The 27,543-nt window shown below is 45.3% G+C and overlaps 1 protein-coding gene across 2 annotated transcripts in view; it reads right to left on the reverse strand.

Moving 5' to 3' along the window:
- Positions 1–27,543, reverse strand: part of DYNC1I1 (dynein cytoplasmic 1 intermediate chain 1) — a 684,705-nt gene that overhangs the window by 553,465 nt on the left and 103,697 nt on the right. For both annotated transcript variants that reach the window (XM_082258382.1, XM_082258383.1), the window contains one exon: positions 18,593–18,708. In XM_082258382.1, coding sequence (XP_082114508.1) covers positions 18,593–18,708 — 116 coding nt within the window. The remainder of the gene's footprint in view (positions 1–18,592; positions 18,709–27,543) is intronic.

The raw sequence follows: 27,543 nt of genomic DNA on the forward strand, positions 1-27,543 counted from the left end.
GACTGTGCCTTGCCACCCATAGTTTGCTTCAGTTGCACTATCAGGGACTGAAATGCTCCAGGAAAGCTCTTTTCATGCTGAGGTTTATTCTTTTCTATATCCACTGTATCTACAGTGCCTTGAAAAAGTATTCACACCCCTTGAAATTTTCCACATTTTGTCATGTAACAACCAAAAATGTAAATGTATTTTATTGGGATTTTATATGATAGACCAACACAAGGCGGCGCATAATTGTGAAATGAAAGGAAAATGATAAATGGTTTTCACAATTTTTTACAAATACATATCTAGAAAGTGTGGCGTGCATTTGTATTCAGCCCCCTTTACTCTGATTCCCCTAACTAAAATCTAGTGGAACCAATTGCCTTCAGAAGTCACCTAATTAGTAAATAAAGTCCACCTGTGTGTAATTTAATCTTAGTATAAATACAGCTGTTCTGTGAAGCCCTCAGAGGTTTTAGAGAACCTTTGTGAACAAACAGCATCATGAAAGCCACGGAACACATCAGACAGGTCAGGGATAATGTTGTGGAGAATTTCAAAGCAGGGTTGGGTTATAAAAAAATATCCCAAGCTTTGAACATCTCACGGTGCGCCGTTCAATCCATCATCAAAAAATGGAAAGAGTATGGCACAACTGCAACACTACAAAGACATGGCCGTCCACCTAAACTGACAGGCCGGGCAAGGAGAGCATTCATCAGAGAAACAGCTAAGAGGCCCATGGTAACTCTGGAGGAGCTGCAGAGATCCAGAGATCAGGAGGAAAAATCAGTCCACAGGACAACTATTAGTCATGCACTTCACAAATCTGGCCTTCATGGAAGAGTGGAAAGAAGAAAGCCCTTGTTAAAGAAAGCCATAAGAAGTGACGTATGCAGTTTGCGAAAAGCCGTGTGGAGGACATAGCAAACATGTGGAAGAAGGTGCTCTGGTCAGATGAGACGAAAATTTAACTTTTTTGTCCTAAAAGCAAAACGATACGTGTGGTGGAAAACTAACACTGCACATCACCCTGAACACACCATCCTCCCCATGAAACATGGTGGTGGCAGCATCATGTTGTGGGGATGCTTTTCTTCAGCAGGGACAGAGAAGCTGGTCAGAGTTGATGGGGAAGATGGATGGAGCCAAATACAGGGCAATCTTAGATGAAAACTCATTAGAGTCTTCAAAAGACTTGAGACTGGGGCAGAGGTTCACCTTTCAGCAAGGCAACGACCCTAAACATACAGCCAGAGCTACATTGGAATGGTTTAGCATATCCATGTGTTAGAATAGCCCAGTCAAAGTCCAGACCTAAATCCAATTGAGAATCTGTGGCAAGACTTGAAAATTGTTGTTCACAGACGCTCTCCATCCAATCTGACAGAGTTTGAGATATTTTGCAAAGAAGAATGGGCAAAAAAATCACTCTCTAGATGTGCAAAGCTGGTAGAGACATCCCCAAAAAGACTTGCAACTGTAATTGCAGATAAAGATGGTTCTACAAAGTATCGACTCGGGGGGGCTGAATACAAATGCACGCCACACTTTTCAGAAGTTTATTTGTAAAAAAAAATGTTGAAAACTATTTCTCATTTTCCTTCCACTTCACAATTATGTGCTGCTTTGTATTGGTCTATCACATAAAATCCCAATAAAATATAGTTACCTTTTTGTGTATGTATATATATGCAGCAGAACAACAGCAGGTGTTTGAAGGGTTAATGGTGTTTTCATGCTGTATATTCTCTATTTCTCATGTAGCTATCCTTGATTCATAGTCATAACATCTTGTTTGTTCAGATATGTCTGACTCTGCAGAAACAGTTTCATATGAGAATATACTGTAGGTCTGTTGTGGGAATACTCTAATTTGGGTAGTATGCCAAAAAGTATCATGTGATCGTGAGTCATACTGAAGCCAAGCCCATTATTGCGAAATTATATATATACTGTATATATATATATATATATATATATATACAGTGGGGATCGAAAGTTTGAGCACCCCAGGTAAAAATTTGTATTAATGTGCATAAAGAAGCCAAGGGAAGATGGAAAAATCTCCAAAAGGCATCAAATTAGAAGATCCCATGGTGCTGATTGTTGGGGCAAGGTCAGATGAGTCTGGGCATTTAAAACCTTTGAGATTGACATCACCTGATCTTCCCAGACTATGATTGAGAACAATCCATGACACTGGCAGGTCTCAGACTTTTGCAGATGCCATTTTTTTGTTTTCTGTAATTTTGAAAGTGTCAATGATGGAAATAAAATCTAACTTTTGTTGACATATTATAAGAATGTCTAATCTGTAATTTGATGCCTTTTGGAGATTTTTTCCATCTTTCCTTGGCTTCTTTATGCACATTAATACAAATTTTTACCTGGGGTGCCCAAACTTTCGATCCCCACTGTATATATATATATATATATATATATATATATATATATATATATATACACACACACAGTTAAAACAACAGAAAAATGAATGCTCAGGACATTTCCTGAAATAAACGAACATGCTCTGACTCTACCCTCCTGTATGTCTCTGTGTGTTCCCGAATAATCGTAGTCCATCTAGCAGTCCGGTTCAAAAGTTCCTAACAGTGTTCTGATTTTCTTTTCAAAACATAAAGACTTTGCATGTGGCTTTTTAATGAGTTTTATTAAGCGCGATGACGGATAACTTGTGTACGCTGGCTGATGTGCCGTGCAGTAAATGGGGAACCTATATTGCAGCCACTGAGCATAGCTGAAGGCAATGTCCAATCAATTCACAGAGCTGGGCGGCCCAGGTTTCTCTGGCAGGAAATACCACGAGCAATTTTTATTCTGATCAGACTTCAGGAAGTAGCAGGAATAAAAGTACATCAATTATTTGGACGGAGCGCTTCCAGTCACATGGCAAACAGCTGCTACCATCACACAGGTCAGCGTGTGCCATTGTACGTGACTCCATATGGTAACATTCAGACTAGTGAGAGAAGGAACCGTACTGTATATGGATATTCTCTGTGATCATTTATAATAGCACTCTATAAATGTTTAAGAAGTCCTAATTCTGGGTAGAGTTATAGATAGCATTGAAAATATAATGCAAAGGTTTCTTTGGCTGATGCTACAGCTTTTGGATGTTAGGGACACATTCTAAGAAACAAAAGGGTTTGTACATCTTTGTATATGAGCACTAGGAAGTACAACAAGCCTTTAACCACTTGACCCCCTGGAAGACCCCCTTGATGACCATGCCATTTTTTGCAATATGGCACTGCATTCATTTAACTGACAACTGCGCAGTCCCGCGACACTGTACCTGCAAAGCAAAATGTATGTCCTTTTCTCCTACAAATAGAGCTTTTCTTTTGGTGGTATTTGATCACCTCTGCGTTTTTTAATTTCTGTGATATAAACAAATTTTGAAACAAAAAACAATATTTTTACTTTCTGCTATAAAACACATCTAATAAAAAAAACTTAAAAAATCTAATTTCTTCATTTCTTCAGGTGCAAATCAGGTCCAAATTTTTGCCTGAATTCTGACCTGAAACAGAGCCAAAAACGTACAGGACACTTTTCCAGTGCAGACCGCGGCCGCCCTGGATCTGTGTTAACCTGGTTTTGTTGAGAGCCCGTCACAGTCTCCTGTCATGCGAATTGGATGCGGGGAAACCTGCATCCAATTCGCATATGTGGGAACCCAGCCTAAGATGGATTTGCAACTAGGGAATATACTGGAATCCAATGTTATCTCTCCCCTAATTGGTCTTTTGGGTGGATGTTATCCTGCTGGTATCATCATCTAGTACACTAATGGGCCATACACACTATAAGATTTTCTGAAGACTTTTTCCTTTAGATTTACCAAAACCATATAATATGAGGTCGAACCTAAACACTTTCAATTTGTATGCAATCTGGCAGGCCCTTGCACTACATAGAAAAGGTAAATCTGAAGGAAAAAGCCTTCAGAAAATCTTATAGTGTGTATGGCCCTTTAGCATCTTGAAGTAAGTATTCAGAGTAATGCTTATTTTTGGCTGTCCCATACATGCCCAGTTGTTTTTCTTCCAATATCCCATATGCTACCATTTTTTTGTTGTTTTGGGCTCTATTTAGTTATTGGAGACAATATTTTCTCCTGGTTGGATTGAGAATGCTGTAGTAATCTATTAGGATCTACCACGTTGCCATTGTCCACTTTTCTTCCACCCAAAAGCAATATATGATTTGTCTGATCCTGCCCATATACAGGCATAAACATATTGATATCTGCTCTATTGTTGGTATACTTTGCGATATACTAAAATATAAGAATGTGTATTTATTATGTATATCCTATACCCAGGCTACTCATCGTTATATTCAAGAAAAGAAGTTCCTGAGAAAGCAAGGATTGTAAAACGCATCAACCTTTTTGATCCCTTGGTATAATTATGGACACTATAGAAACTAGAGTAGCCCTTTTTTCTTTTAATCTGCTGGTTCTACAGGACCTGAATGTGGAATTTTATTTTACATGTGTTTTTATTTTTTTCAATAAACTTTTTGGTCATATTTTTTATACTATTCGTGCATTTGCCCTCTTTGTACCAATAAAGTTGAAATTCCAATTTCTTTAGATATGTTATATTCCAGGAATGTGGTACACGAGGGGTAGGCAACCTAAAGCACTTCAATACTGGGCACTTTCACCCCCTTCCTGCCCAGGCCAATTTTCAGCTTTTAGCGCTGTTGCATTTTGAATGACAATTGCGCACTCATGCAACACTGTACCTAAACCAAACTTATGTCATTTTTTTCCCCACAAATAGAGCTTTCTTTTGGTGGTATTTGATCACCGCAAGGTTTTTTTTCTTTTTTTTTTGCTAAACAAATAAAAAATGACCGAAAAGTTTGAAAAAAAATATATAAAATTTTGTAAATAAATACGTTTTTTCCTGCACTGATGACCACTGATGAGGCCACACTGACAGGCACTGATGAGGAGGCACTGATGGGGTGGCACTGATGGGGTGGGACTGATGATGAGGCACTAATATGCAGCACTGATGGGCACTGATAGGCGGCACTGATATGCAGCACTGATGGGCACTCATAGGCGGCACTGATGGGCACAGATAGGCGGCACTGATGGGCACAGATAGGCGGAACTGATGGGCACAGATAGACACTGATAGGCGGCACTGATGGACACTGATAGGTAGCACTGATGGGCACTGATAGGCAATGATGGGCACTGGTGGGCGGCACTGATAGATGGCAATGATGGGCAGCACTGATGAGGGGGGCACTGACAGGCTCCCTGAGCACTGATTGGCATCCCTGGTGGCATGGGTGGGCATCCCTGGTGGCTTTAGTGACATTCCCCAAGGGTCTGCACTGGTAATCAATGCTCTGATTACCAGCACAGACCCCCCCTCTGTCAGGAGAGCCGCCAATCGGCTCTCCTCTACTCAAGCCTGTCAGGCACGAACTGAGCAAGCCGATCAATGGCGCTTCCTATTTACTATGTGACCAGCTGTGATTGGACACAGCTGGTCACATGGTAAAGAACCTACGTCATAGGCTCTTTACTGGAATTGGAGATGCAGTGTGTCAGAGTGACACACCACATCACCGATCGGCGCTCTGAGCGCCCCCCATGGGCGCGCAGAGCGGCCTATCCTGCTGGACGTCATATGATGCCCAGTCAGGATAGAGCAACCACTTTGCGGCCGTCATTTTGCTATATGACGGGCGGGAAGTGATTAAAGTGATTGTAAAGTCAGAAGGTTTTTTTATCTTAATGCATTCTATGCATTAAGATAAAAAGCCTTCTGTGTGCAGCAGCCTCCCTCGGCCCCCCTAATACTTACCTGAGCCCCATCTCTGTCCATGAGTCCCTTGGCCGTCCGGGACTCTCCCTCCTGATTGGCTGAAATACAGCAGTGGCGCCAATGGCTTGCGCAGTTGTCAATCAAAGTCAGTCAATCAGGAGAGAGAGGGGGCAGGGCCGAACGGCAGCTCCTTGTCTGAATGGACACAGGGAGCTGCAGCTCAGCTCGGGTGCCCCCATTGGAAGCTGCTTGCTGTGGGGGCACTCAATAGAAGGGAGGGGACAGGAGCAACGAGGGACCCGAGAAGAGGAGGATCCAGTCTGCCCTGTGCAAAACCAACTGCACAGAGGAGGTAAGTATAACATGTTTGTTATTTTTTTTTATGAGACTTTACAATCACTTTAAAGGGGTGGAGATCTACCTGAACAATATAGGAGAAGTCAAAGATCACCGGGCACAGTGTCGCCTCCTCACACCTGATTTAAACCTCTAATTGTCATACTACCGTGTTGCAATCACGTGCATTGCAAAGAAATCAGGTATTTAAATCAAGTGGTGAGGAGGCAACATATCGCCTCTTCACCACCTGTCAAACACACTTGGATCGCTTTTCAGAGGAGCAGTAGTGCCTGCTGCACTTATGAATGAGCCCTTACTTGCATTCGGCAGCGGCACCCTTTCGGCTCGTTCACATGTAAATTTAGGGGGTGGTAAAATCCTGCAGTTGAGTTGTGGTTTTACCACCCCAAATCCCTACCCCCCTTTAGCTGCTGAGACAGAAGCCAAAGGTGTGAAAATGGCACAGCAGGAATTAAACCCCTTGTTGCTTTTGGAGGATACTACTGCCTGCCAATTGGGACTCATTCAAGTAAATGGGGTCACTCTGCAAGCAGCCTGCAACTGCATGCTTCTGCAGGGACAAGGGGTTAAAGCAAGTGGTGAGAAAGCAACACAACACTGCCTGCTTTAACCCCTTGTTTGCTGTACTGCACAAGGTTGCAGGGCACTTGCAGAGTGGCCTCATTCACTTGAATGGGTCATGCCTGGCAGGTGCTACACCCATCAGCCATGACAGGGCATAGAACTCCTGCTACAGCTAAGAAATGTGTACACTCCTGGCCACTGCAGCTAAAGGGGGTGTGGTTAGGGCAGGGTTAGTAAAAACACGTCTTAACTATGGGGTTTTACATCCCCAAACTACAAATGTAAATTAACCCTTACTGTTCTGAGCCCCCTATAAAGCTGCTTTCACACTGATGTGCTGCGTTTTACCTGCACTGTGGGTGTAGTGCAGTGCATCTGCAACTTTTACGGGTTAGCTGTGCTTTGCCATAGACTTCTATTATATCCTGCAAGTGGGGTGCACTTTCTGAAATCGCACCAAAACTCCTGCATTCAGAAAGTGCACCCAACCCACAGGATTTAATAGAAGTTTATAGCTAAGTGCAGCAAACCCACAGGAAAGCTGCACTGCACCTGCGGTGTGGGTAAACCTCAGCACATCAGTGTGAAAGCCGCTCTATACTATTATGCCCAGTGTATTGCTTCACACTAATCTGAAGATCTCTTCTTTCCTGCTGCTGGCACCACTCTGGAGACTGCTAGCTGGGATAAGAGGTGGAGGCATCGGCTGAAGCGGCTCTTGCTCTCTAGTACAGCTCAAACTTTACAAGTAGTCCCTCTGCATTGCCTCTGTTTGATGCTCTGGGATGGCGGGTCAGCAAGCCCAGACCGCGATCTACCAGTCACCTGACTGGGATCTATTGGTAGATCACAACCTATGTGTTGCTGACCCCCGTGGTATACCCAACGCTGTATCTGGGCCTAGGCCAACTAGGTCTAGGCCTAGAGCTGCACTTTGCAAGGGGGGGGGGGGGCGGCAAAAAAGCTCCCCTGCATGAAAAAAACAGCCTGCTCCCGAACAAAAGAAGTCCCTGCCGGCTTGCGCTACACTTTTAGTGAAGCGCCAGCAGTAGCGTTGCTATGGGGGTGTGGGGGGTGCGGACTTTACCCAGGTGACACCCACCAGAGGGGTGACACCCATCCTCCGGACCGCATGTCCTAATCACTGGTTGCGGTGTGTGTCACCACCACTGAGGGGGTTGTCCACATGTTGACAGGATGGGCCAGATGGAATCTTATTGACCAACGCAATCCATGTGATGGTGCTGACCAATCAAAATGCCTCAAAGAGACGCAGAAGCCCCCAGCAAGGACAACCGGTCCCAGTGCGAAAGGTATGTCCGGGGTTGTACACTAAAGTCCACTTCTGCAGTGGGGGGAAGAAGCCGGTCCAAAGGAAACCAGGTCAGTGCATGACAGCTACTTACACTTATTACATACCTCCATACATCTGTCCCCCCATGCATGCTTCCCTCCTTCCTTTCATTCCTCCATCCATAAATCTGTCCATCCTTCCATCCATTCACCTCTACTTCCATCCATTCATCCATTAATCCCTCCATCCATCCATCCATCCCTTCTTCCCTTTCTCCAAACAATCTCCATAAAGCCAACACTAAAATAAATCAGATTGGACATTCTCATTTATATTTACCAAAACAATGTAATATAAGGACAAAGCTAAACATACATTCACTTTGTATCCAATCAGGCAGACCCTTGTACTACACATTTGATGGTAGCTCAAAAGGAGATTGTACAATCAGCTTGTATAGAATATGGCCAGCTTAAGGCTCACCATGCATGTTACAAAAGATGGAGGCTTAACGGGGAGTGGGTGTGGTTTACAGATGACAGGGCGGGTCTTAAATGGGAAGGGGTGTGACCTTGCCAGTAAGGGGAAGGCCATATTTAAATTAGGCGGTGAACGAGTTTAGTCAGGCCTAGGGCAGCACAAAAGATAAATACACCAATGGGTGCACCATTAACAGCCTTATTTTATAATAATAAAAGTTGCATTCTTAGACACACATGCAGCAGCTCGGCCCCGCTCCCTCCTCACGGGATTGGAATAACAGCAGCCTGTGAGAGTGGGGAGAGGAGAGAGAAGACCTGATGCTGGGCACAGCGCTGAATCGATAGACGAATGAGGTAAGTATTAGAGGGGGGTAAGGGGGGCTAAGTTCACCCTGTAAGTGTGGTGCAGCGGCAGTAATTTACACAGTCAGGTGCAATGATAAACATGTATTGAAGCAACAGTTCACAACAATACCGGTGGGAAGACTGCCCAACCCGGTGCACTAACGATTAAGGCAATGTGAACAAATTGAGTTTCAGCCAGAATTACAGCATCTGTAGAAAGGGGCAGAATGCAGCCTGGCTGTTTCGTGCTCAAAGGAGAGGAGATGCGACCTTCACTTTCCCTCCTCTCCAGCAGTGGTAATTTAGTTAATGTAAACATTTTCGTCAAAATTTTCATCAGTCTTTTTACAGTGACAAAAGATAAATGAAAAGTACAGCACATTTTCTTCCACTGACTAAAACAAAGCCGAAAATCAATTCCGTTTTTGTTAACGAATGAAAACTAAACGAAAATGTGACGCAGGGATGTTTACCCTTGTGAACTTCTGGTTTCCACAAAGCTCCGCCTTCTTCCGCTTCCAGAAAGCAAGCGACTGTGCAGCCAGCATTACAGGCCTCCGAGTCCTCAGACAGCCGTTCAGAGCAGCACTGTGTATTACAGGCCTCCCAACGAGAGTCCCACCCCCGACTCACAAAGATGACTGTCCAGAGCAAGGAGCACTGTGAGTGTGTACATTACAACTACAGGCCTGAGGCCTCCCTTCTGACCACTGTCTGTCCAGAGCACTGTGTGTGCATTACAGGCCTCCTCTGAACACCGGTATCCAGAGCAATGTGCATTACAGGCCACCCCTCAGACTACCATCCAGCACTGTGCAGCATTACAGACCTCTCAGAGTCAAACCACCATCCCAGAGCACTGTGCAGCATTACAGGCCTCTCAGACCACCATCCAGAGCACTGTGCATTACATGCCTCCCCTCAGACCATTGTCCAGAGCACTGTGCAGCATTACAGGCCTCCTCTGACCACCTGTATCCAGAGCACCGTGCATTACAGGCCACCCCTCAGACTACTATCCAGTACTGTTTAGCATTACAGACCCCTCAGGGTCAAACCACCATCCCAGAGCACTGTGCAATACTGGCCTCCCTTCAGAGCACTGTGCAGCATTACCGGCCTCTCAGACCACCATCCAGAGCACTGTGCATTACATGCCTTTCCTCAGATCACCATCCAGAGCACTGTGCAGCATTACAGGCCTCTTAGAGCACTGTCAGCATTACAGGCCTCCTCAGACTGTCCACAGCACTGTGCATTACAAGCCTCCTCAGACGACTGTCCAGAGCACTGTGTGCAATGCATTACAGGCCTCCTCTTTAGACTGTCCATTTCCAGAGCACTGTGTGCATTACAGGCATCCTCAGACCACCGTCCAAAGCACTGTGTATTACAGGCCTCCTCAGACCACTGTCCAGAGCACTGTGTATTACAGGCCTCCTCAGACCACTGTCCAGAGCATTGTACAGCATTGCAGGCCTCCTCACACCGTCCAGAGAGGCTAAATCTGTATCTGTGAGGTGATTCAAACATTAGGAATTTAAATAATAATGATATTATATTTTTTTACACCAGGAGTATATAATGAGTTTGGAAATGTTAAAGAAATGCTTAAATAATGCATTACAATTTAACTAAACATGTTAGATTTTAGTTGACTAAAATTATCTTATTCAAATAAAATGTACGGGAGATTTTAGTCGACTAAAATACGACTAAAACTAAAAAAATTGCAGATGACTAAAATGGGACTAAAACTAAGATGGCATTTTATTCAAAAGACTATGACTAAAACTGAATCAAAAATTGATGCCAAAATTAACACTGGCTTCCAGGAACCATTCCCTACAGCTAGTACTGTCCCTGACAGGATGGATTGCCTTCAGTACAACCAGCCTGTCCATACATGGATCAAATCTCGGCCGGTCCCTGCTGAACCATCAGAGATTCGATCAATCTATGGCAGGCTTTAGACAGAAGAATATAGTTACATAGTTAGTGAGGTTGAAAAAAGACATCAGTCCATCCAGTTCAACCTATGATGTGTGTGTGTTTGCTTTTAACCGTACATTGTATACCCCTGTATGTTGTGGTCTTTAAGGTGCTCATCTAATAGTGTTTTGAAACTATCAATGCTCCCTGCTGATACCACTGCTTGTGGAAGAGAATTCCACATCCTTACCGCTCTTACAGTGAAGAACCCCTTACGCACTTTAAGGTTAAACCGCCTTTCCTCTAGTTTTAGTGAGTGGCCACGTGTCTTATTGTATCTCCTTTCTCTGAATAGTTTGTCCCTTATGCTAGGGTCGCCAGTACAGTATTTGTACATTGATATCATATCCCCCCTCAATCGTCTCTTCTCCAGAGAGAATAGGTTCAGTGCTTGTAGCCTTTCCTCATAGCTGAGCATCATTGCACTTTATCCTAGCACACCTTATGGAAACTATAGAAAACACCAAGCAACCAACGAAACACACACATAAAAGAAAATAACAGTGCTATAACAAGGAGAAAGTGCCAAGAACTGTTTTCGATGCTCGTATTTCATATTCCTTTTCATGTCTAGTGGTTTATCGTGTGTTTTCATCAGTAAGAAGCCCAAAGGTACAGTAATTGTGAGGTGTTACAAATCACTTATACATTTATTGTTCTGTAAAATAGGAGACACGTCATTACACATTCACACATACCTCATTCCGCCGGGACGGAGGCTGGAGACCCGCTGGCTAATTTGTTGCACAGCACCATCACTAATAAGTCTTTGTGTCCAAGAGGGGTTTACGTTGTAAAAATAACTAGACAATGGGCCAATATATCAAAGTTTGTTAAAATCGATAATAAAAAGAAAAAAAAAAGGCTTATACTAAGGACAGCTTGACAAATGGATACACAGACAATAGACAGTGTTTCCATACGGAGAGATATACAGAGGGATGACGTATATATCGTGTCAAGTCATCTGTCAACAGGTTTACTATATGATATACATCAATATACACTAGCTGAAACCTGTTGCTTACTATATGTTTTTTAGAAGTCCCAAGTAGGCAGGTAGATGAATTATGACTGTAAATATGGTGAATATAATTTCTTTTCTTTGTCACATGGCTAGCGAATGAGCTGAGAGTACAGGCAGATGATGAACTATAACTGGTGTTACCTATTGGGAGCCTATGAGAAATAAAATATGGATGCTGCTATTCCTGATTTAACCACTTCTGGACCGGAAGGATTTTACCCCTTAATGACCAGGCCCTATTTTGCAATTCGGCACTGCGTTATTTAACGGACAATTGCGAGGTCATACGACACTGTACCTAAATAAAATTGATGTCCTTTTTTCCCCTCAAATAGAGCTTTCTTTTGGTGGTATTTGATCACCTGTGTGATTTTTATTTTTTGCGCTATAAACCAAAAAATAGCGACAATTTTGGAAAAAAAAAAAAAAAAACAAGATTTTTCACATTCTGCTATGTAACATTCTCAAAAAAAAAAAAAAATGTAAAAATCAAAATGTTTTAACATTTTAGGTCAATTTGTTTTCTGCTACATATTTTTGGTAAAAAATATCACAATAGGCATATTTTGATTGGTTTGCGCAAAAGTTATCGCATCTACTAACTACAGGAAAGATTTATGTCATTTTTATTGTTTTTTTTTTTTTTTTACTAGTAATGGTGGCGATCTGCGATTTTTTGCGGGACTGCAACATCACGGCGGACAGATCGGACCCCTAACTGACATTTTTGACACTTTTGGGGGGACCAATGACATTACTACAGTAATCAGTGCTAAAAATATGCACTTTTACAGTAATAATGACACTGGCAGGGAAGGTGTTAACACTGTGGGTGATCAAGGGCTTAAATGTGTACCTAGGGGAGTGTTTCTAACTGTGGGGGGGCGTTGTTTGTGAAATGATCACAGAGACGTGTGATCCTATATAGAAGGATCACAGGCACTCTGTGATCATTCCACGGAGAAGAATGGTCAGCTGTGTTTAGAACATCTGATCATTCTCTCTCAGTGGGGAACAATCGCGGGTGGCCGGCGGCAATCAGAGCCGCCTGCCCCAAGCATCTGCTTCCCCGCTGACGAGCGGGGGCGGGAGCGCGCCGCTGGTGGCGCGTGCCCCCCCCTAGCTGCCTGCGTGCGACCGACGTATACCTACGGTGGTTCGCACAGAAGCGGCTGCCTGCCGCAGTATAACTGCGGCGGGCGGTCGTAAAGTGGTTAATGTGAAAGTATAAATATAGTGGTTCTTACGGTTTTTTTTTTTACCTTAGGGCTCTTTCACACGGCCGTTACGATTTCTTCTTCCGCTGCGGCACTTTTTTTTTTCTTTTCACGGACACGGATGACACTTGTGTCATCCGCTCCGTATGTCCGCATATCATCCCATCCATTTGCGGATGATATACGGACATAATGTATGTGTATGGGGATTGCGGATGTCAGCGGATGACACCGCTGACATTCGATTTTGCATCCGTTCCGTTTTTTTAACGGAAGAAAAATAGTGTTCTGTTCAGTTCCAAAAAACGGAACAGAACTGAAAGGACACAAATCGGATGTCAGCAGATGGTCATCCACTGACATAAGCAATCCCATTGACATGCATTATGTCCGTATATCACCCGCAAACGGATAGGGTGATATACGGACATACGGAACGCCCATGTGAAAGAGGCCTTACTGCATTCTCTGTATTAAAGTTAAAAAAACCTTCTGTGTCCAGGATCACCCCCGTCCCCATACTTACCTGAGCCTGATCTCAATCCAGTGCTGTGCATGAGAGCAGTGGCTCTCTCCACTCTCTCTCTCTCATCATTTGGCTGTCAATCAAATCTAGTGACAAGGAAGTGGGGGCAAAGTCCTGCTGTCTGTTTCTATGGATGCAGGCAATGGGGCTCGGGAGCAAGCCTGCAACAGCTCCCCCCTTAGCAAGCACCTTGCTGGGGGGGGGTTACTCGACAGAGGGGAGGAGTCAAAAGCGCCGATGGGGGACCCTAGAAGAATAGGATCAGGGCTGCTCTGGGAAAAAGCATTGCACAGAGAAGGTAAGTATAACATATTTGGTATTTAACTACTTCAGCTCTGGAAGATTTACCCCCTTCCTGACCAGGTCATTTTTTGCTAAACGCCACTGCGTTACATTAATTGACAATTGCGCGGTCGTGTGACGCTGTACTCAAATAAAATTAAGTCCTTTTTTACCACAAATAGAGCTTTCTTTTTGGTGGTATTTGATCACTTCTGCGGTTTTCATATTTTGCACTATAAACAAAAAAATACAGACAATTTAAAAAAAGAAAAAACAATATTTTTTACTTCCTGCTATAAAACACATCCAATTAAAAAATATAAAAATTCGAATTTCCTCATCAATTTAGGCCAATATGTATTCTGCTAGATATTTTTGGTAAAAAAAATCCCAAGAAGTGTTTATTGATTTGTTTGCACAAAAGTTATTGCGTCTACAAACTATGGGATATTTTTATTTATTTCATTTTTTTTAGTAATGGCGACGGTCAGCGACTTATAGCGGGACTGCGTTATTGCTGCGAACAGTTGGGACACTAACTGACACTTTTTGGGGACCAGTGACACTAATGGCGCTTTTCCACTGCATGGAACCGAACGGTTCGGCACGCTTTTGTGCTTTTCCACTGCTGGTACCGCATGGTACGGTGTAGGAACGGTTCGGTACGGTACGGCGGCGCTTTTCCACTGCATGGAACCGAACGGTACGGTACGGCTCTGAAAAAACAGTACCACCTCGATTGTGGTTCCAAGAGGTACCATACCCGGTACCATATCCCACAATCCTTTGCATGCAGTCACTACTAGGCACTGATTGGTCAGAGAATCCCACCCACCCTGTTGTTATCCCACCCAATTAACTTTAGTACTACTTTAGTGGAAAAGCAAACCGTTCCAACACCGTACCATGCGGTACCAGCAGTGGAAAAGAAAAACCGGGCCAAGCAGGGCCGAGTAGAGCCGAGCCGGTACTTGCAGTGGAAAAGTGCCATAATACAGTAATCAGTGCTAAACATATTTACAGTCACTGTACTAATGACACTGCCTGAGAAGGGTTTAAACATCTAGGGGTGATCAAATGGTTAACTGTGCCTAATCAGAGCTTTGGTGTACTATGGGAGGTGCTTTTACTAGAGGAAGTAATTGATATTTTTCCCTGCTTTGCTGAGAAAGAAAATATATTACCTCCCCTGCTGACAGGATAGAGCCCTTGTTTACATAGGCAGATCCCTGTCCTGTGCTCATTTAACCACTTGCCGACCGTCGCAAGTACATTTGCTGCGGCGGTCAGCCCCGTACAGGCAAAGGGACGTAGTACTACGTCGCTAGCCTGAGATCCTCTAGGGGGCAAAAGCGTGCCGCCGGAGGAGCGCTCCCGCTCATTCCCTGACATGTCCGCGCGAGTGACCGACGGACCCGATGTCCGCCAGCCATTCGCGATCTCCCGCTGGAGAGGGAGAAAGGCAGGCGGCTGATGTAAACAAAGCCGCCTGTCATTCTCCCTGATCTAACTGCAGAGATCATACGATCCTGCTATGTAGGATCGTATGTCTCTGTGGTTACATCACTATAGCCACACCCCTTTACAGTTAGAAGCACGCCCCTAGGGACACATTTAACCCCTGCATCTCTAATAAAGTTAACCCCTTCCCTGCCAGTGTCATTATTACAGTAACAGTGCATATTTATAGCACTGATTACTGTAGTAATGTCACTAGTACCCCCAAAAGTGTCAAAAATGTCAGTCAAGGGTCTGATCTGTCCGCCGCAATGTCGCAGTCCCGCAAAAAAAATCGCAGATCGCCGCCATTACTCGTTAAAAAAAGCAAAACAATAAAAATGACAAAAATATTTCCCTTAGTTAGTAAACGCAATAATTTTTGCGCAAACCAATCAAAATACACTTATTGCAATTTTTTTTACCAAACATATGTAGCAGAAAAAATTGGCCGAAAATGTTAAAAAAATTAGATTTTTACATTTTTTGGGGGGAATTTCATATAAAAAATGTGAAAAATATTGTTATTTTTTCAAAATTGTCGCTCTTTTTTTGTTTATAGCGCAAAAAGTAAAAATCGCACAGGTGACCAAATACCACCAAAAGAAAGCTCTGTTTGTGGGGAAAAAAAAGGACGTCAATTTCATTTGGGTACAGCATGGCACGACCACGCAATTGTCCATCAAATTTACGCAGTGCCGAATCGCAAAATAGGGCCTGGTCAGGAAGGGGGTAAAATATTCAGGGGCTTAAGTGGTTAATGAAGATCACCGGATGCAAGTGGTATTCCATTGGCTGATACCCGTTGATCAACATCTGCTATGTTTAATCGCAGCACAGCGGGGTCACCGGTGGCGCGCGCGTGCCCCCTACCAAGGAGTGTCAGATCACATACTAGTTTCTACGACCGGCAAGCGGTTAATGTGAAAGTAGAAATAAATAAAGGGTAAAAAATCTTCTGTGTCCAGGATCCCCCCCCCTTACTTACCTGAGTCTGATCTCGATCCAGCGCTGTGAATGAGAGCAGTGGTTCTCTCCACTCTCTCTCTCCTCACAGGACAGATTGATAGCAGCAGGAGCTCCTGCTCCTGTCAATCAACTCCAGTGATAAGGAAGTGGGGCAAAGTCCTGCTGTCTTTGTCTATTGATGCAGGCAGCAGGGCTCAGAAGTGAGCCTGCAACAGTACCGCCCTTAGCAAGTGCCTTGATTGGGGTTACTCAGCAGAGGGGAGGAGCCAAAAGCACCAACAGGGGACCCCAGAAGAGGATCACAGCTGCTCTGGGAAAAAACATTGCACAGAAAAGGTAAGTTGAACATGTTTGTTATGTAAAAAAAATAAAGGCTTATAATTAATTTAAATTCTACATCATGGTAGGTGGCTTTTGCCACAATTTGCAGCAAACTCACACATGGCAGAATGACCTCCAGCAATGCAATCTCAGAAATCTTCTGAGACACTCTGTCACCACCGCTGACATCTCCGTCAAGTCTTCTTCTGGGTTTGGGATCTTCAGCCAACGGGACTGGCTGGCCGGAGATAACTTAAGAGCTGTGCATGGGCACAGGCATTACTTCATCCAGAAACCCATATACTGAGCTGCACATGCACAAATCAGTGTGGGGGGGCTTCAGGACAAGTCTAATCATTGGAGGAGAGCAGGCTGAGTTCCCAGCATAGCTAGATAATTGATCAAGTTGTGCTCTCCTGCTTAGTGTGGTCAGTTTTGAATAGGAAAGCAAAGGGACTGAACACCAGGGGTTTCACACAAATAAAGCAATATAAAGAGAACAGGAGACTTTCTCATACAAATACATGGCACAGCAGGCACATATCAGGAATATAAAAAGTGTTGGATTTACAAATGCTTTAAATTCCACCATAATGTTTCAAATAAAGTATAAAAAGGAAACATGCACTGCCACTGTAACATTTCATTGAATTTATCAAGTAACACTTTGAAATTCAGTAAGGCCTCTGCTGCCATCTATAGGATGAAAATGATAATGACTGTAAAATAACCATCAAGAAATTGTTAACCTCTTACTTAGCAAGACGATACTGAATGCAATATTAGCTGAGGTTTGAAACAAGATTTTTCAATGGAAGAATTGGAAGACGGGGCTGTATTCTGCGATATATCAGTCAGAGGAAATATACTGGCTGCTGATAGAACAGAGAGGAACCAACAAGTATTGCGTTTTGTAGGTGACATTAAGAGTCCATGCACACTATGCAGCAGAAAAAAATTACAAGAAAAAAAGCAGCATAAAAAACGCTCATATGGAGCATATTGTAAATGTGTTTTGGCGCGTTTGTGTTTATAAGCGTTTTCCCCCAAAACACTAGAAAAAATGTACAGTTAAAAATGCCTGATGCACCCAAACGCCAAAAGCTCTGTGTAATCACTTCTTTACAAATATGCCTGTAATTGCTCAAATGTGCATGCACACATAGCTTCTACAGGCTGAAAAAAAACACCAAAGGCCTGTATAAGCCTTTTATTTGCCCAGTGTGCATGCGACCTAATAGATGTAAAGGCACCATATTTAAGAGAGAAGTATGGGCAAGGCTGTTTTAGCCATACTTCTCTTGTTGGTCACAGAAGTGAACTTACTTGTGCTCTCATGTGAACCAGAACGAGCCAACAGTGGGCAAAAAATCTGTCGGCTGATATCACAGAGCAGGTTCAGGCTGTAAAAGGATCCTGGCAATAATGTTGGGATCCACCCAGATGCCTAATATGGTTTATGGCTCTGGCTCTCAGTGTGCCGCTGAGAGCCTGAGCCAGCCACTCTCACTCCCTGCCCAGCCCAGCTTTCCAGTGAGAGCTGAAGGGGCAAAGCAGACCGAAAACTTAGCGATCAGCAGTCATGTAATTGCTCAGTTCTCAGGCTTGGAGCCATCACACCGATGTTGCAGCCATAGAGTTGAGTATGTACTGTATGACTGTGCAGAAGCTCTGCTGATTTTCACCATCCAATCATGTGCGAGCAAAATGCTGTTTTTGTTTTTTTTCCTTACATGTGATTGGATATTCTTTGCAAAGTGAAACTTTACCTCATTTACTAAGCTCTGGTGCAACTGCACTTGCAGAGTGCACAGTCTATTTGCCTTTTTTTTGTATCTGTATATTTTCCTTGACAAAAGTCCTTAATAAAAGAAATACAATGTAAAACACGTCATAAAATTCTTACCTTCTGCCTGATGTGTAGTGATCGGCGTCTGTGTCTCCTTTGAGTAAGAAACGACTTCTCGAGGTAGGAAATCCACCTGGGTGACCTTTGAGACTCCAAGTTTAATAAGTCTTCTTCTGAAAATAGAAATGCATTAAACTTTTACCAGCTAATTAGAAAACAAAAAATTAGTTTTTCAAGACAGGGAGGCTGATTTGGGTCTATCACCATGAAAGTTCTGCCCTCCTGCTGCTTTCTGCGTCAGTTTTATAAACATTATACTTATAGAATAAATTAGGAGAATATATTAGCCTTGGGGTGTACAGGGGATTGTCAGGAGGGAAATACTAGCAGGGCCATTGCTAAAGGGCCAGTGATTAAAGGGAGATAGAGCCTATTACAGTGCTGCAAATACAAGCTGCAAGGATCTACCGTACAATCGCTGCAGACATCGCCTACAGAACTGAACCAACTGTAGCTAAGGCTTTAGCCTTGGGCTTGTTTCACATGGGCTTCAGCTTGCATAAGAGCATTGTGAACAGCAAGTTTTTCATGAAACTTTCAGCAAGCTTTTGCAAAGCTTTTGGCATGATTTGAGAAATTTTCTCCAAGCCTTTAAAGCGCCCTTCAGCTCCTCTTTGGAAACCAAGCGATCAAACACCGCTGATCGCTCGGTTCTCACAGCTCCCTGAGCAGAGAGCTGGTGACTGTCAGTCACTGCTGTCTGCTCTGCCCCCCACCCCCTCGCTGGGCTGTGGAGAGGGCAGGAGCGGCCGGTGTGCTGCTGGAAAACTCCAACTCACCAAAATCTCCAACCACGTTACCTCCGGTGACTCTCCAGCAGCAATAACTGGAGATTTTGACGAGTTGGTGCTTCCACAGAACACTGGCAGCCTTTACACTACGGTACACGAAGAGTTGCCTGTTTTGACAGAACACCGGAGAAGGAGGTAAAAAGTTGTCGCCACCCCGGAGGTGGCCATGTTGTTGGTTAGTAGCAGACAGACTAAGAATGTCCACTCCTTATTTCTTGTGCCATAGTGTATACACTGCCGATGTTCTGTGAAAACACCAACTCATCAAAATCTCCAATTATTGCTGCTAGAGAGTCACCAGAAGTGACGTGGGTGGAGATTTTGGCAAGTTGGAGTTTTCGGCCGAACACCGGCTCAGGCTCTCAACGGCTTGCTGAGAGGCTGAGCAGGGTGCCAGTCCAGGCATGTGGGTGGATCCTGACCATATGGTTACGATCTTTTCTGCGCCTGGACCAGTTCTGTGACGTCAGCCGACAGAGGGCTTCAGCCTGCTGTCTGCTGAAAACGGGTCACAGGAGTGCAGAGCGAACTGCACTCTTGTGATCCACAGAAGTACAGCCAAACAAGCTTTGCCTGTATTTCTCCTTTGAGATCTGTATTTAACATTTACAAACTGGAGCTAAGGGGTTCTTTAAAAGCCTCAACAAAGCTTGCCGAAAGCCCTGCAAATGCTTTGTAAATGCTTGCTGGTCACACTGCTCTTATACAGGATAAAGCCTGTGTATAACAGGCCTTATACAAACAAGTTTTTCACAAATTTCAGCGCCCACTTTAGGAAAAGAAACATCAATGCCGGGGTTTTTCTTGCAGGAGGATTAAGCTGCTCAAACATCGTGACTGCTTCCACATCATTTTCTTTTTAAAAGAAGACCCATTGCACTTAGCTCTGTTTGTACTGCAGAGAACAGTGGCCATTCAGGGAACAATGGTCACAGGTACAAAAAGCCGCACTGCCTGTGTACATGTGCTGCACCAAATGGAACTGTCAACATACATGAAAGAAAAGGGATGGAAAAGCCTGTCAGTGCAATGAAGGATGTTCTGATGGCTGCTGCTCCCTTGATGTAGGTGTGCACATACATACCCCCCCTACATTCAGGGCCATCTTACTGAATGGGCAAGCCGGGCACTTGCCCAGGGGCCCCGCTTGCCTGGGGGGGCCCCACCTGCCCAGCCCCAGCCAAGCATTAGTCCTGATTCCTGTGTGCATCCAGCTGCCGAACTTAGCAGGTGGTAAGCATCTGTCGGCACTGCGCTGCTGTCAAGCCCCTTGGGCCGTGGAGGGGAAGCCCACAACTGCAGGAATGCCTGTCTGCCTCCACAGGAACAGGCACACACAGGGCAGTCGAGTCTGACTCCCGTCCGGGTGTGTTTTCATCGGACCCAGCCTCTGAACTTGGAAGCTGTCTTTAGCCTGGCACTGCTGTACCAATAAATATCGCCTTATCGATAATTAGCATTTTTATTCTCGTGGGTGATTGTGTAGGCAGGGCCCCAGTGCACTGCATTGCCCGGGGGCCTATAATGCTCTTAAGATGCCACTGCCTACATTATGGGATCCTGTCACATGCCGCAGAAAAATAACGGTTTCCCTGCTCTCTACTTGGGCACCTGGTTTGCTAGTAGGTTTTCTTCAGTATTCAGTAGAAGCATTGGCCTGAGTGGTTGGGGTAATCACACTACATTAATAGTCCCATCAGTTGAATTGGGTCTTATTATAATAAAGATGCACAAGCCCCCACCAGAGTATCCTTTTATTGAAGGATGCTTTGGTCAGTCCTGCTCCAAAGCTGGGTTTCAGCCAGCTAGTTGTGTAGTTGTGCATAAATCATGCCACATTCTGCAGAAAGACTGGAAAAGTGTAGGGTTCCCCATACTCCTTGTGGGAGCCTGGTCTGCAATATCTCCATCTCACACATTTCTGAAGATAGCCTGAAGTAGGGGGGTGCTGTAAGCAAACAAATAGCTGGTTAACCAAGATTAGCAACAAAGAGAACATACACTATATCATCAAAATTATTGGGACGCCTGCCTTTACACGCACATGAACTTTAATGGCATCCCAGTCTTAGTCCGTAGGGTTCAATATAGAGTTAGTCCACCCTTTGCAGCTGTAACAGCTTCAACTCTTAAGACTGTCCACAAGGTTTAGGAGTGTGTCTATGGGAATGTTTGACCATTCTTTCAGAAGCACGTTTGTGAGGTCAGGCACTGATGATGGAGAGGCCTAGCTTGCAGTCTCCACTCTAATTCATCCCAAAGGTGTTCAATCGGGTTGAAGTCAGGACTCTGTGCAGGCCAGTCAGGTTCCTCCACCCCAAACTCACTCATCCATGTCTTTACGGACCTTGATTTGTGCACTGGTCCAAATAATTATGGATTATTAGGGATTATGGTGTGGGGTTGTTTTTCAGGGGTTGGGCTTGGCCTGTTATTTCCAGTGAAGGGAACTCTTAAGGTGTCAGCATACCAAGACATTTTGGACAATTTCATGCTCCTAACTTTGTGGGAACAGTTTGAGGATGGCCCCTTCCTGTTCCAACATGACTGCGCACCAGTGCACAAAACAAGGTCCATAAAGACATGGATGAGCGAGTTTGGGGTGAAGGAACTTGACTGGCCTGCACAGAGTCCTGACCTCCACCCGATAGAACACCGTTGGGATACATTAGAGTGGAGACTGCAAGCCAGGCCTTCTCGTCCAACATCAGTGCCTGACCTCACAAATGCGCTTCTGGAGGTCAAACATTCCCATAGACACTCCTAAACCTTGTGGACAGCCTTCCTAGAACAGTTGAATAAAGTTGCGTGTAAAGGCAGGTGTCCCATTACTTTTGACAATATAGTGTATGTCACCAGAACACCATGTGATGCCTGACAATCTATTGTCTGCTGGCAGGGCTGCTGATAAGGCAGTACAACCAGCCCAGCTGTACCAGGCCCAGGCCCTATCAGTTCAAAAGGGGGCCTGGCCACCTGCCGAGCAGGAGAGCCAGCTTTACTGCCTTATTGCTGAAAATGATCTTTTCGTGGCTCCCCCTGCAGAGCTTCTACCCTCTCCCCCTCTCCCTGCCTTCAGCTGCGCTGCAGAGGAATTGGTTTTAGTATTTCTGCCTTCTTCCCCCCACTTCTCTGATTATCCCCCATCCCCCTGCTGTGCGGGTCCACCTTTGTGCCACCCTTTCACCTATTGTCTATGCCTCTCTGTGTGCCCCTTCCCTTGCAGCGCTGCCGGCTTCCCTCTTCTCCCGCCCTCCTGGTGGCAGCTGCTGAGGGCACACGGGGAGGGGGGGATTTCAGGATGGAGAGTGGGGGTGCCCATAAACATGTCATATTTACCGGCCCCTTCCTTTCCTGAATAAACACAGTGAGCGATTGGCATTGATTACTCACTGTGTTCATTCAACACTGAAGCAACATAAACTGTGTTTACTATGTTTCTGTTTGAAGCATAACGAATTGTGAATGAAGAGGAGCCTCTGAGTGCTTCCTATTCATTCATCTGTGCAGCTGAGGCTGCAGATAAAGGAACTAAGAAATCTATGTCCCTTTCTCTGTCTCAAAAGTGAGACATCAGGGGTCTGTTTAGATCCCTGATATTTCCCCAAAGCCCTTCAACAGGCAGTTAAAAATGTAAAATAAAATAAAATTCGAATAAAAAGTAAAAAAAAAAAATTCTAAAAAATAATAATAAAAAAAAAGGAGGCTCATTCACATGTGCTTTGCTCTCTAAATAGCGGTCAGCATTTAGATTTTCAGAGAACATTAGATAGGCAATGAGGAAACATATTGTCTCCTCACCACCTGTTTTAACCCCGCACTAATGCACAGCAACCATGTGCTTTGTAGAGCAGCGCTATTCACTTGAATGGGTCTTGTTCAACAGGGGGAATCATTTCTGTCATGGCTGAGAAGCATAGCATCACAGTCATGACATGTATACACCCCTATCCGCTGCCTTTGTTGCTAAAGGGAGTTGGTTGGTGGGCAGCAGGCCCGGATTGGCTAATCAGGAGAACCGGGACTTCTCCCGGTGGGCCGGTCGGTGCAAGGGCCGTTCCACTGGGTTGCCTTCGATTTTAAAATGGCGCTGCCCGGCACCAACATGTCACCGCGCATGCGCCGCCGCTCGGGAAAGGCCGTACACGTTCGGCTATTCCCGGGAATAGCCGAGCGTATACGAGCTTTCCCGAGAGGTGGCGGCGCATGCGCAATGACTTGTTGGCGCAGGGCAGCACGATTTTTAAATCGATGGCGCCTCAGGAACAGGTAAGTGAGACTCCTCCACAGCCGCACTACCTGCCATTATGCGGGGCTTCAGGCATACTACAAGAGATGCAGTGCTGCGGGCATGGTACACCTGTACCATGCCCGCTGCACTGCATCTCCTGTAGTATGCCCGCAGCCCCGCATTCTCCTGTACCATGCCCACAGCCCCGCATTCTCCTGTACCATGTCCGCAGCCCCGTATTCTCCTGTACCATTCCCACAGCCCTGCATTCTCCTGTACCATGTCCGCAGCCCTGCATTCTCCTGTACCATGCCCGCAGCCCTGCATTCTCCTGTATAATGTCCGCAGCCCTGCATTCTCCTGTACCATGCCCGCAGCCCTGCATTCTCCTGTACCATGCCTGCAGCCCTGCATTCTCCTGTTCAATGTCCTCAGCCCTGCATTCTCCTGTACAATGCCCACAGCCCTGCATTCTCCTGTACCATGCCCACAGCCCTGCATTCTCCAGTACAATGCCCACAGCCCTGCATTCTCCTGTACCATGCCCGAAGCCCTGCATTCTCCTGTACCATGCCCGCAGCCCTGAATTCTCCTGTACCATGTCCACAGCCCTGCATTCTCCTGTACCATGTCCGCAGCCCTGCATTCTCCTGTACCATGTCCGCAGCCCTGCATTCTCCTGTACCATGCCCGCAGCCCTGCATTCTCCTGTACCATGCCCGAAGCCCTGCATTCTCCTGTACCATGCCCGGAGCCCTGCATTCTCCTGTACCATGCCCGCAGCCCTGAATTCTCCTGTACCATGTCCACAGCCCTGCATTCTCCTGTACCATGTCCACAGCCCTGCATTCTCCTGTACCATGTCCGCAGCCCTGCATTCTCCTGTACCATGTCCGCAGCCCTGCATTCTCCTGTACCATGTCCGCAGCCCTGCATTCTCCTGTACCATGCCCACAGCACTGCATTCTCCTGTACCATGCCCACAGCACTGCATTCTCTTGTACAATGCCCACAGCCCTGCATTCTCCTGTACCGTGCCCACAGCCCTGCATTCTCCTGTACCGTGCCCACAGCCCTGCATTCTCCTGTACCATGCCCGCAGCACTGCATTCTCCTGTACCATGCCGGCAGCACTGCATTCTCCTGTACCATGCCCACAGCCCTGCATTCTCCTGTACCATGCCCGCAGTCCTGTATTCTCCTGTACCTTGTCCACAGCCCTGCATTCTCCTGTACCATGCCCGCAGCACTGCATTCTCCTGTACCATGCCCGCAGCCCTGCATTCTCCTGTACCATGCCCACAGCCCTGCATTCTCCTGTACCATGTCCACAGCCATTGCAAACTTATATTCTGAGGTTTTAATTGCATTATTTTAATATAGTCAGTCGTGAACTAAAGTGGGCCGGTCTAAGGCATGAAACTCCAGGGCTGAAAATGAGTCCCAATCCGGCCCTGGTGGGCAGTAAAAGCACAGCTCAACCATAGGTTTTTACAGCCCCCCCCCCCTTCAACCTCACGTGTGAATGATCCCTAAGGACTCACTCACACAGGTACTCACACGAGTCCCAGGTACTCACACAATTAAGAGAATTGCTCATGCGGCTGGAGGTGCAGGCCCTAATCTGACAGGAGTGCAGGTGTGGGTGATTGGCTGAGGAGTGCACACTGTCTGTTTTTGGGGCTGTACACCTGCACCCACACGCCTGTCAAATCAGAACCTGTGGCTGTGTGTCCCCATAGCACAACATAGGCTGTCAGCACACAGCTTCAGGCTGATTTTTTACTGTACAGCCCACAGCAGCCAGGTGAATGAGCCCCAAAACTTCATTCACATACAATTGTTTTACTGGACAGAATTGCGTTATAATGATATACTTATTTTGATTAGCTAGCACAGTCTTTTTCTATGCGCCCTAACCATTTCTATCTAGTGGTGTGCTAGCTGCTTTTCTTTTTGATTGGACCAGAAACGTGATTCGACTCTTTTTATTTTTTAGAAAACACATATCTCTATGGTCTTAGAAGTCATGATCCACGACGCAAAAGGGATACAATCAATGATTCACAAATAACAACCTTTTTTTCTGCCTCTTGCAATCATCCACCAGTTGGTGATCTACTGAAGCTTAAAGTGGAGTTCTAATCCCCATAATTTTTTTTAAATCCTCCGCTGGGATCGTTAGAGCTTCTAATTTACTATTTTAAAAATGTTTATAATTTGTCCAGTAATGACACTCCATGGCGCAGTTTCTTCATTAGGCGATTCCCATGGTCTCCTGGGATAGATGACGCTGATATCCCAGGAGCCCATTGGAATCGCCTTATGACGACATTGCCTAGGCGTCTGGGACCGGAAATACCGCGTACACAGATCAAAATAAGGTATTTAGGCATTTTAAAAAAATATATATATTTTCTATTGAGAAATGCACTGTGGATTGCCATTTGGATAAAAGTAAATTTAAAAAATGGATGGAACTCCGCTTTAAGGCCCCTTTCACACAGGCTTTCCGATCAGGTCCCTGTCAGTTTTTCAGGCGGACCTGATTGGATTCTCCATGCATCTCTATGGAGCAGCAGATGTCAGTGGTGACATGTCCGCTGACACCCGCTGCTATCCGATCCTGTCCATGAAATCCAGGCAGATGGTAACCCTATTTTCCATCCATCTGGAGGATCGGATCGAATGAAAAGAGACATGCAGTCCATTTTCATCCAATCTCCAATAGAGACGAGCAGGACTCTGACAGGTCTGTCTCAGCACAGTGAGCGGAGACAGACCTGTCATCTGCCTGCTCAGTGGGGATCGGCTGATGGATCCCCTGCTGAGCAAAATAGGGTCCGCCGGGCGGAAAGCCCGTGTGAAAGGACCCTAAAGCGTTTCTTACCCCAAAACGTCATACTCCTGATATGTGCTTGTATGATAAAATCTCATCTTCTCTTTTTATTGCTTCCTTTGCGTGAAAACCCCGGTGCTCTTGCCAGTCCTTCTGCTTACCCATTAAAAACCAGTGCTGGGAAAAGGTCATCTAGAGCCCAGGGTAAAAACCCAAACTGTGCCCCCACTCAAGATGAATTAGCATTATGTGTCAGCAAACCACCCCCACCCCCCAAAAAAAGTGCACTTATCTGCATGCTTACCCTCTAAGCATAAATCCCTCCAGTGCAAATGTGATCCTCTGCTGAAATCCCCCTTTCAGCACAAATCTTTGCCCCCCAATCCCCCCAGTTCCTTAACACAAATGCCCCTCCCCAAAAAAAGTCACCCCTCCTAGCACAAATCCACCCCCTAAATTTCCCCTCTTAGCACCAATTCCCGCCCAAAACAAAAATGTCCCCTCCCAGCACAATTCCCCTTCACCATATCACCTCTTCTAGCAAAATACCCCCCCCCCCCCCGGCACATATTCTCTTTCCCATCCCCCCTCGACACACAAATTCCCCTAAATCAACACTCCTAGAAATTCTTACCCTCTGCCCCCCCCCCCCAAATTGACGCTCCTAACACAAATGACTGCCCCTCTTAATCTCCTCGCAGTGCCCTACCACCTCACTTGAAACCAGAGTGCCCAGGGCAGCCACCCCTCCTGCCAAGCCCTGTTAAAAACTGACCACACTCACTAAGCAGGAGAGCACAGCGTAGTCAGTTCTCTAGCTATGCTGGGAACTCAGTGTACTCTCCTTTCATAATCAGACATATCCTGACATGCCCCCGCTGCACAGCCATTCACTGGGAAGCTCAGTGTACTGCTGCTTCTCCCCCAGCTCTTATGCAGCTAAGAACAGAGGGAATGTGATCACTTATAAAAAAGGTATTTATAATCAATTTTTATATCTATACAAAAATGTTTTGCCTTTCATTTCTATTTTAAACTGAATGGGTTGTTTTACAAGGTGATCGTTTACAATCACTTTAAAAAATAA

Source organism: Pelophylax lessonae (assembly GCF_965119305.1).
Source record: "Pelophylax lessonae genome assembly, chromosome: 5".
NCBI lineage: Eukaryota > Metazoa > Chordata > Amphibia > Anura > Ranidae > Pelophylax > Pelophylax lessonae.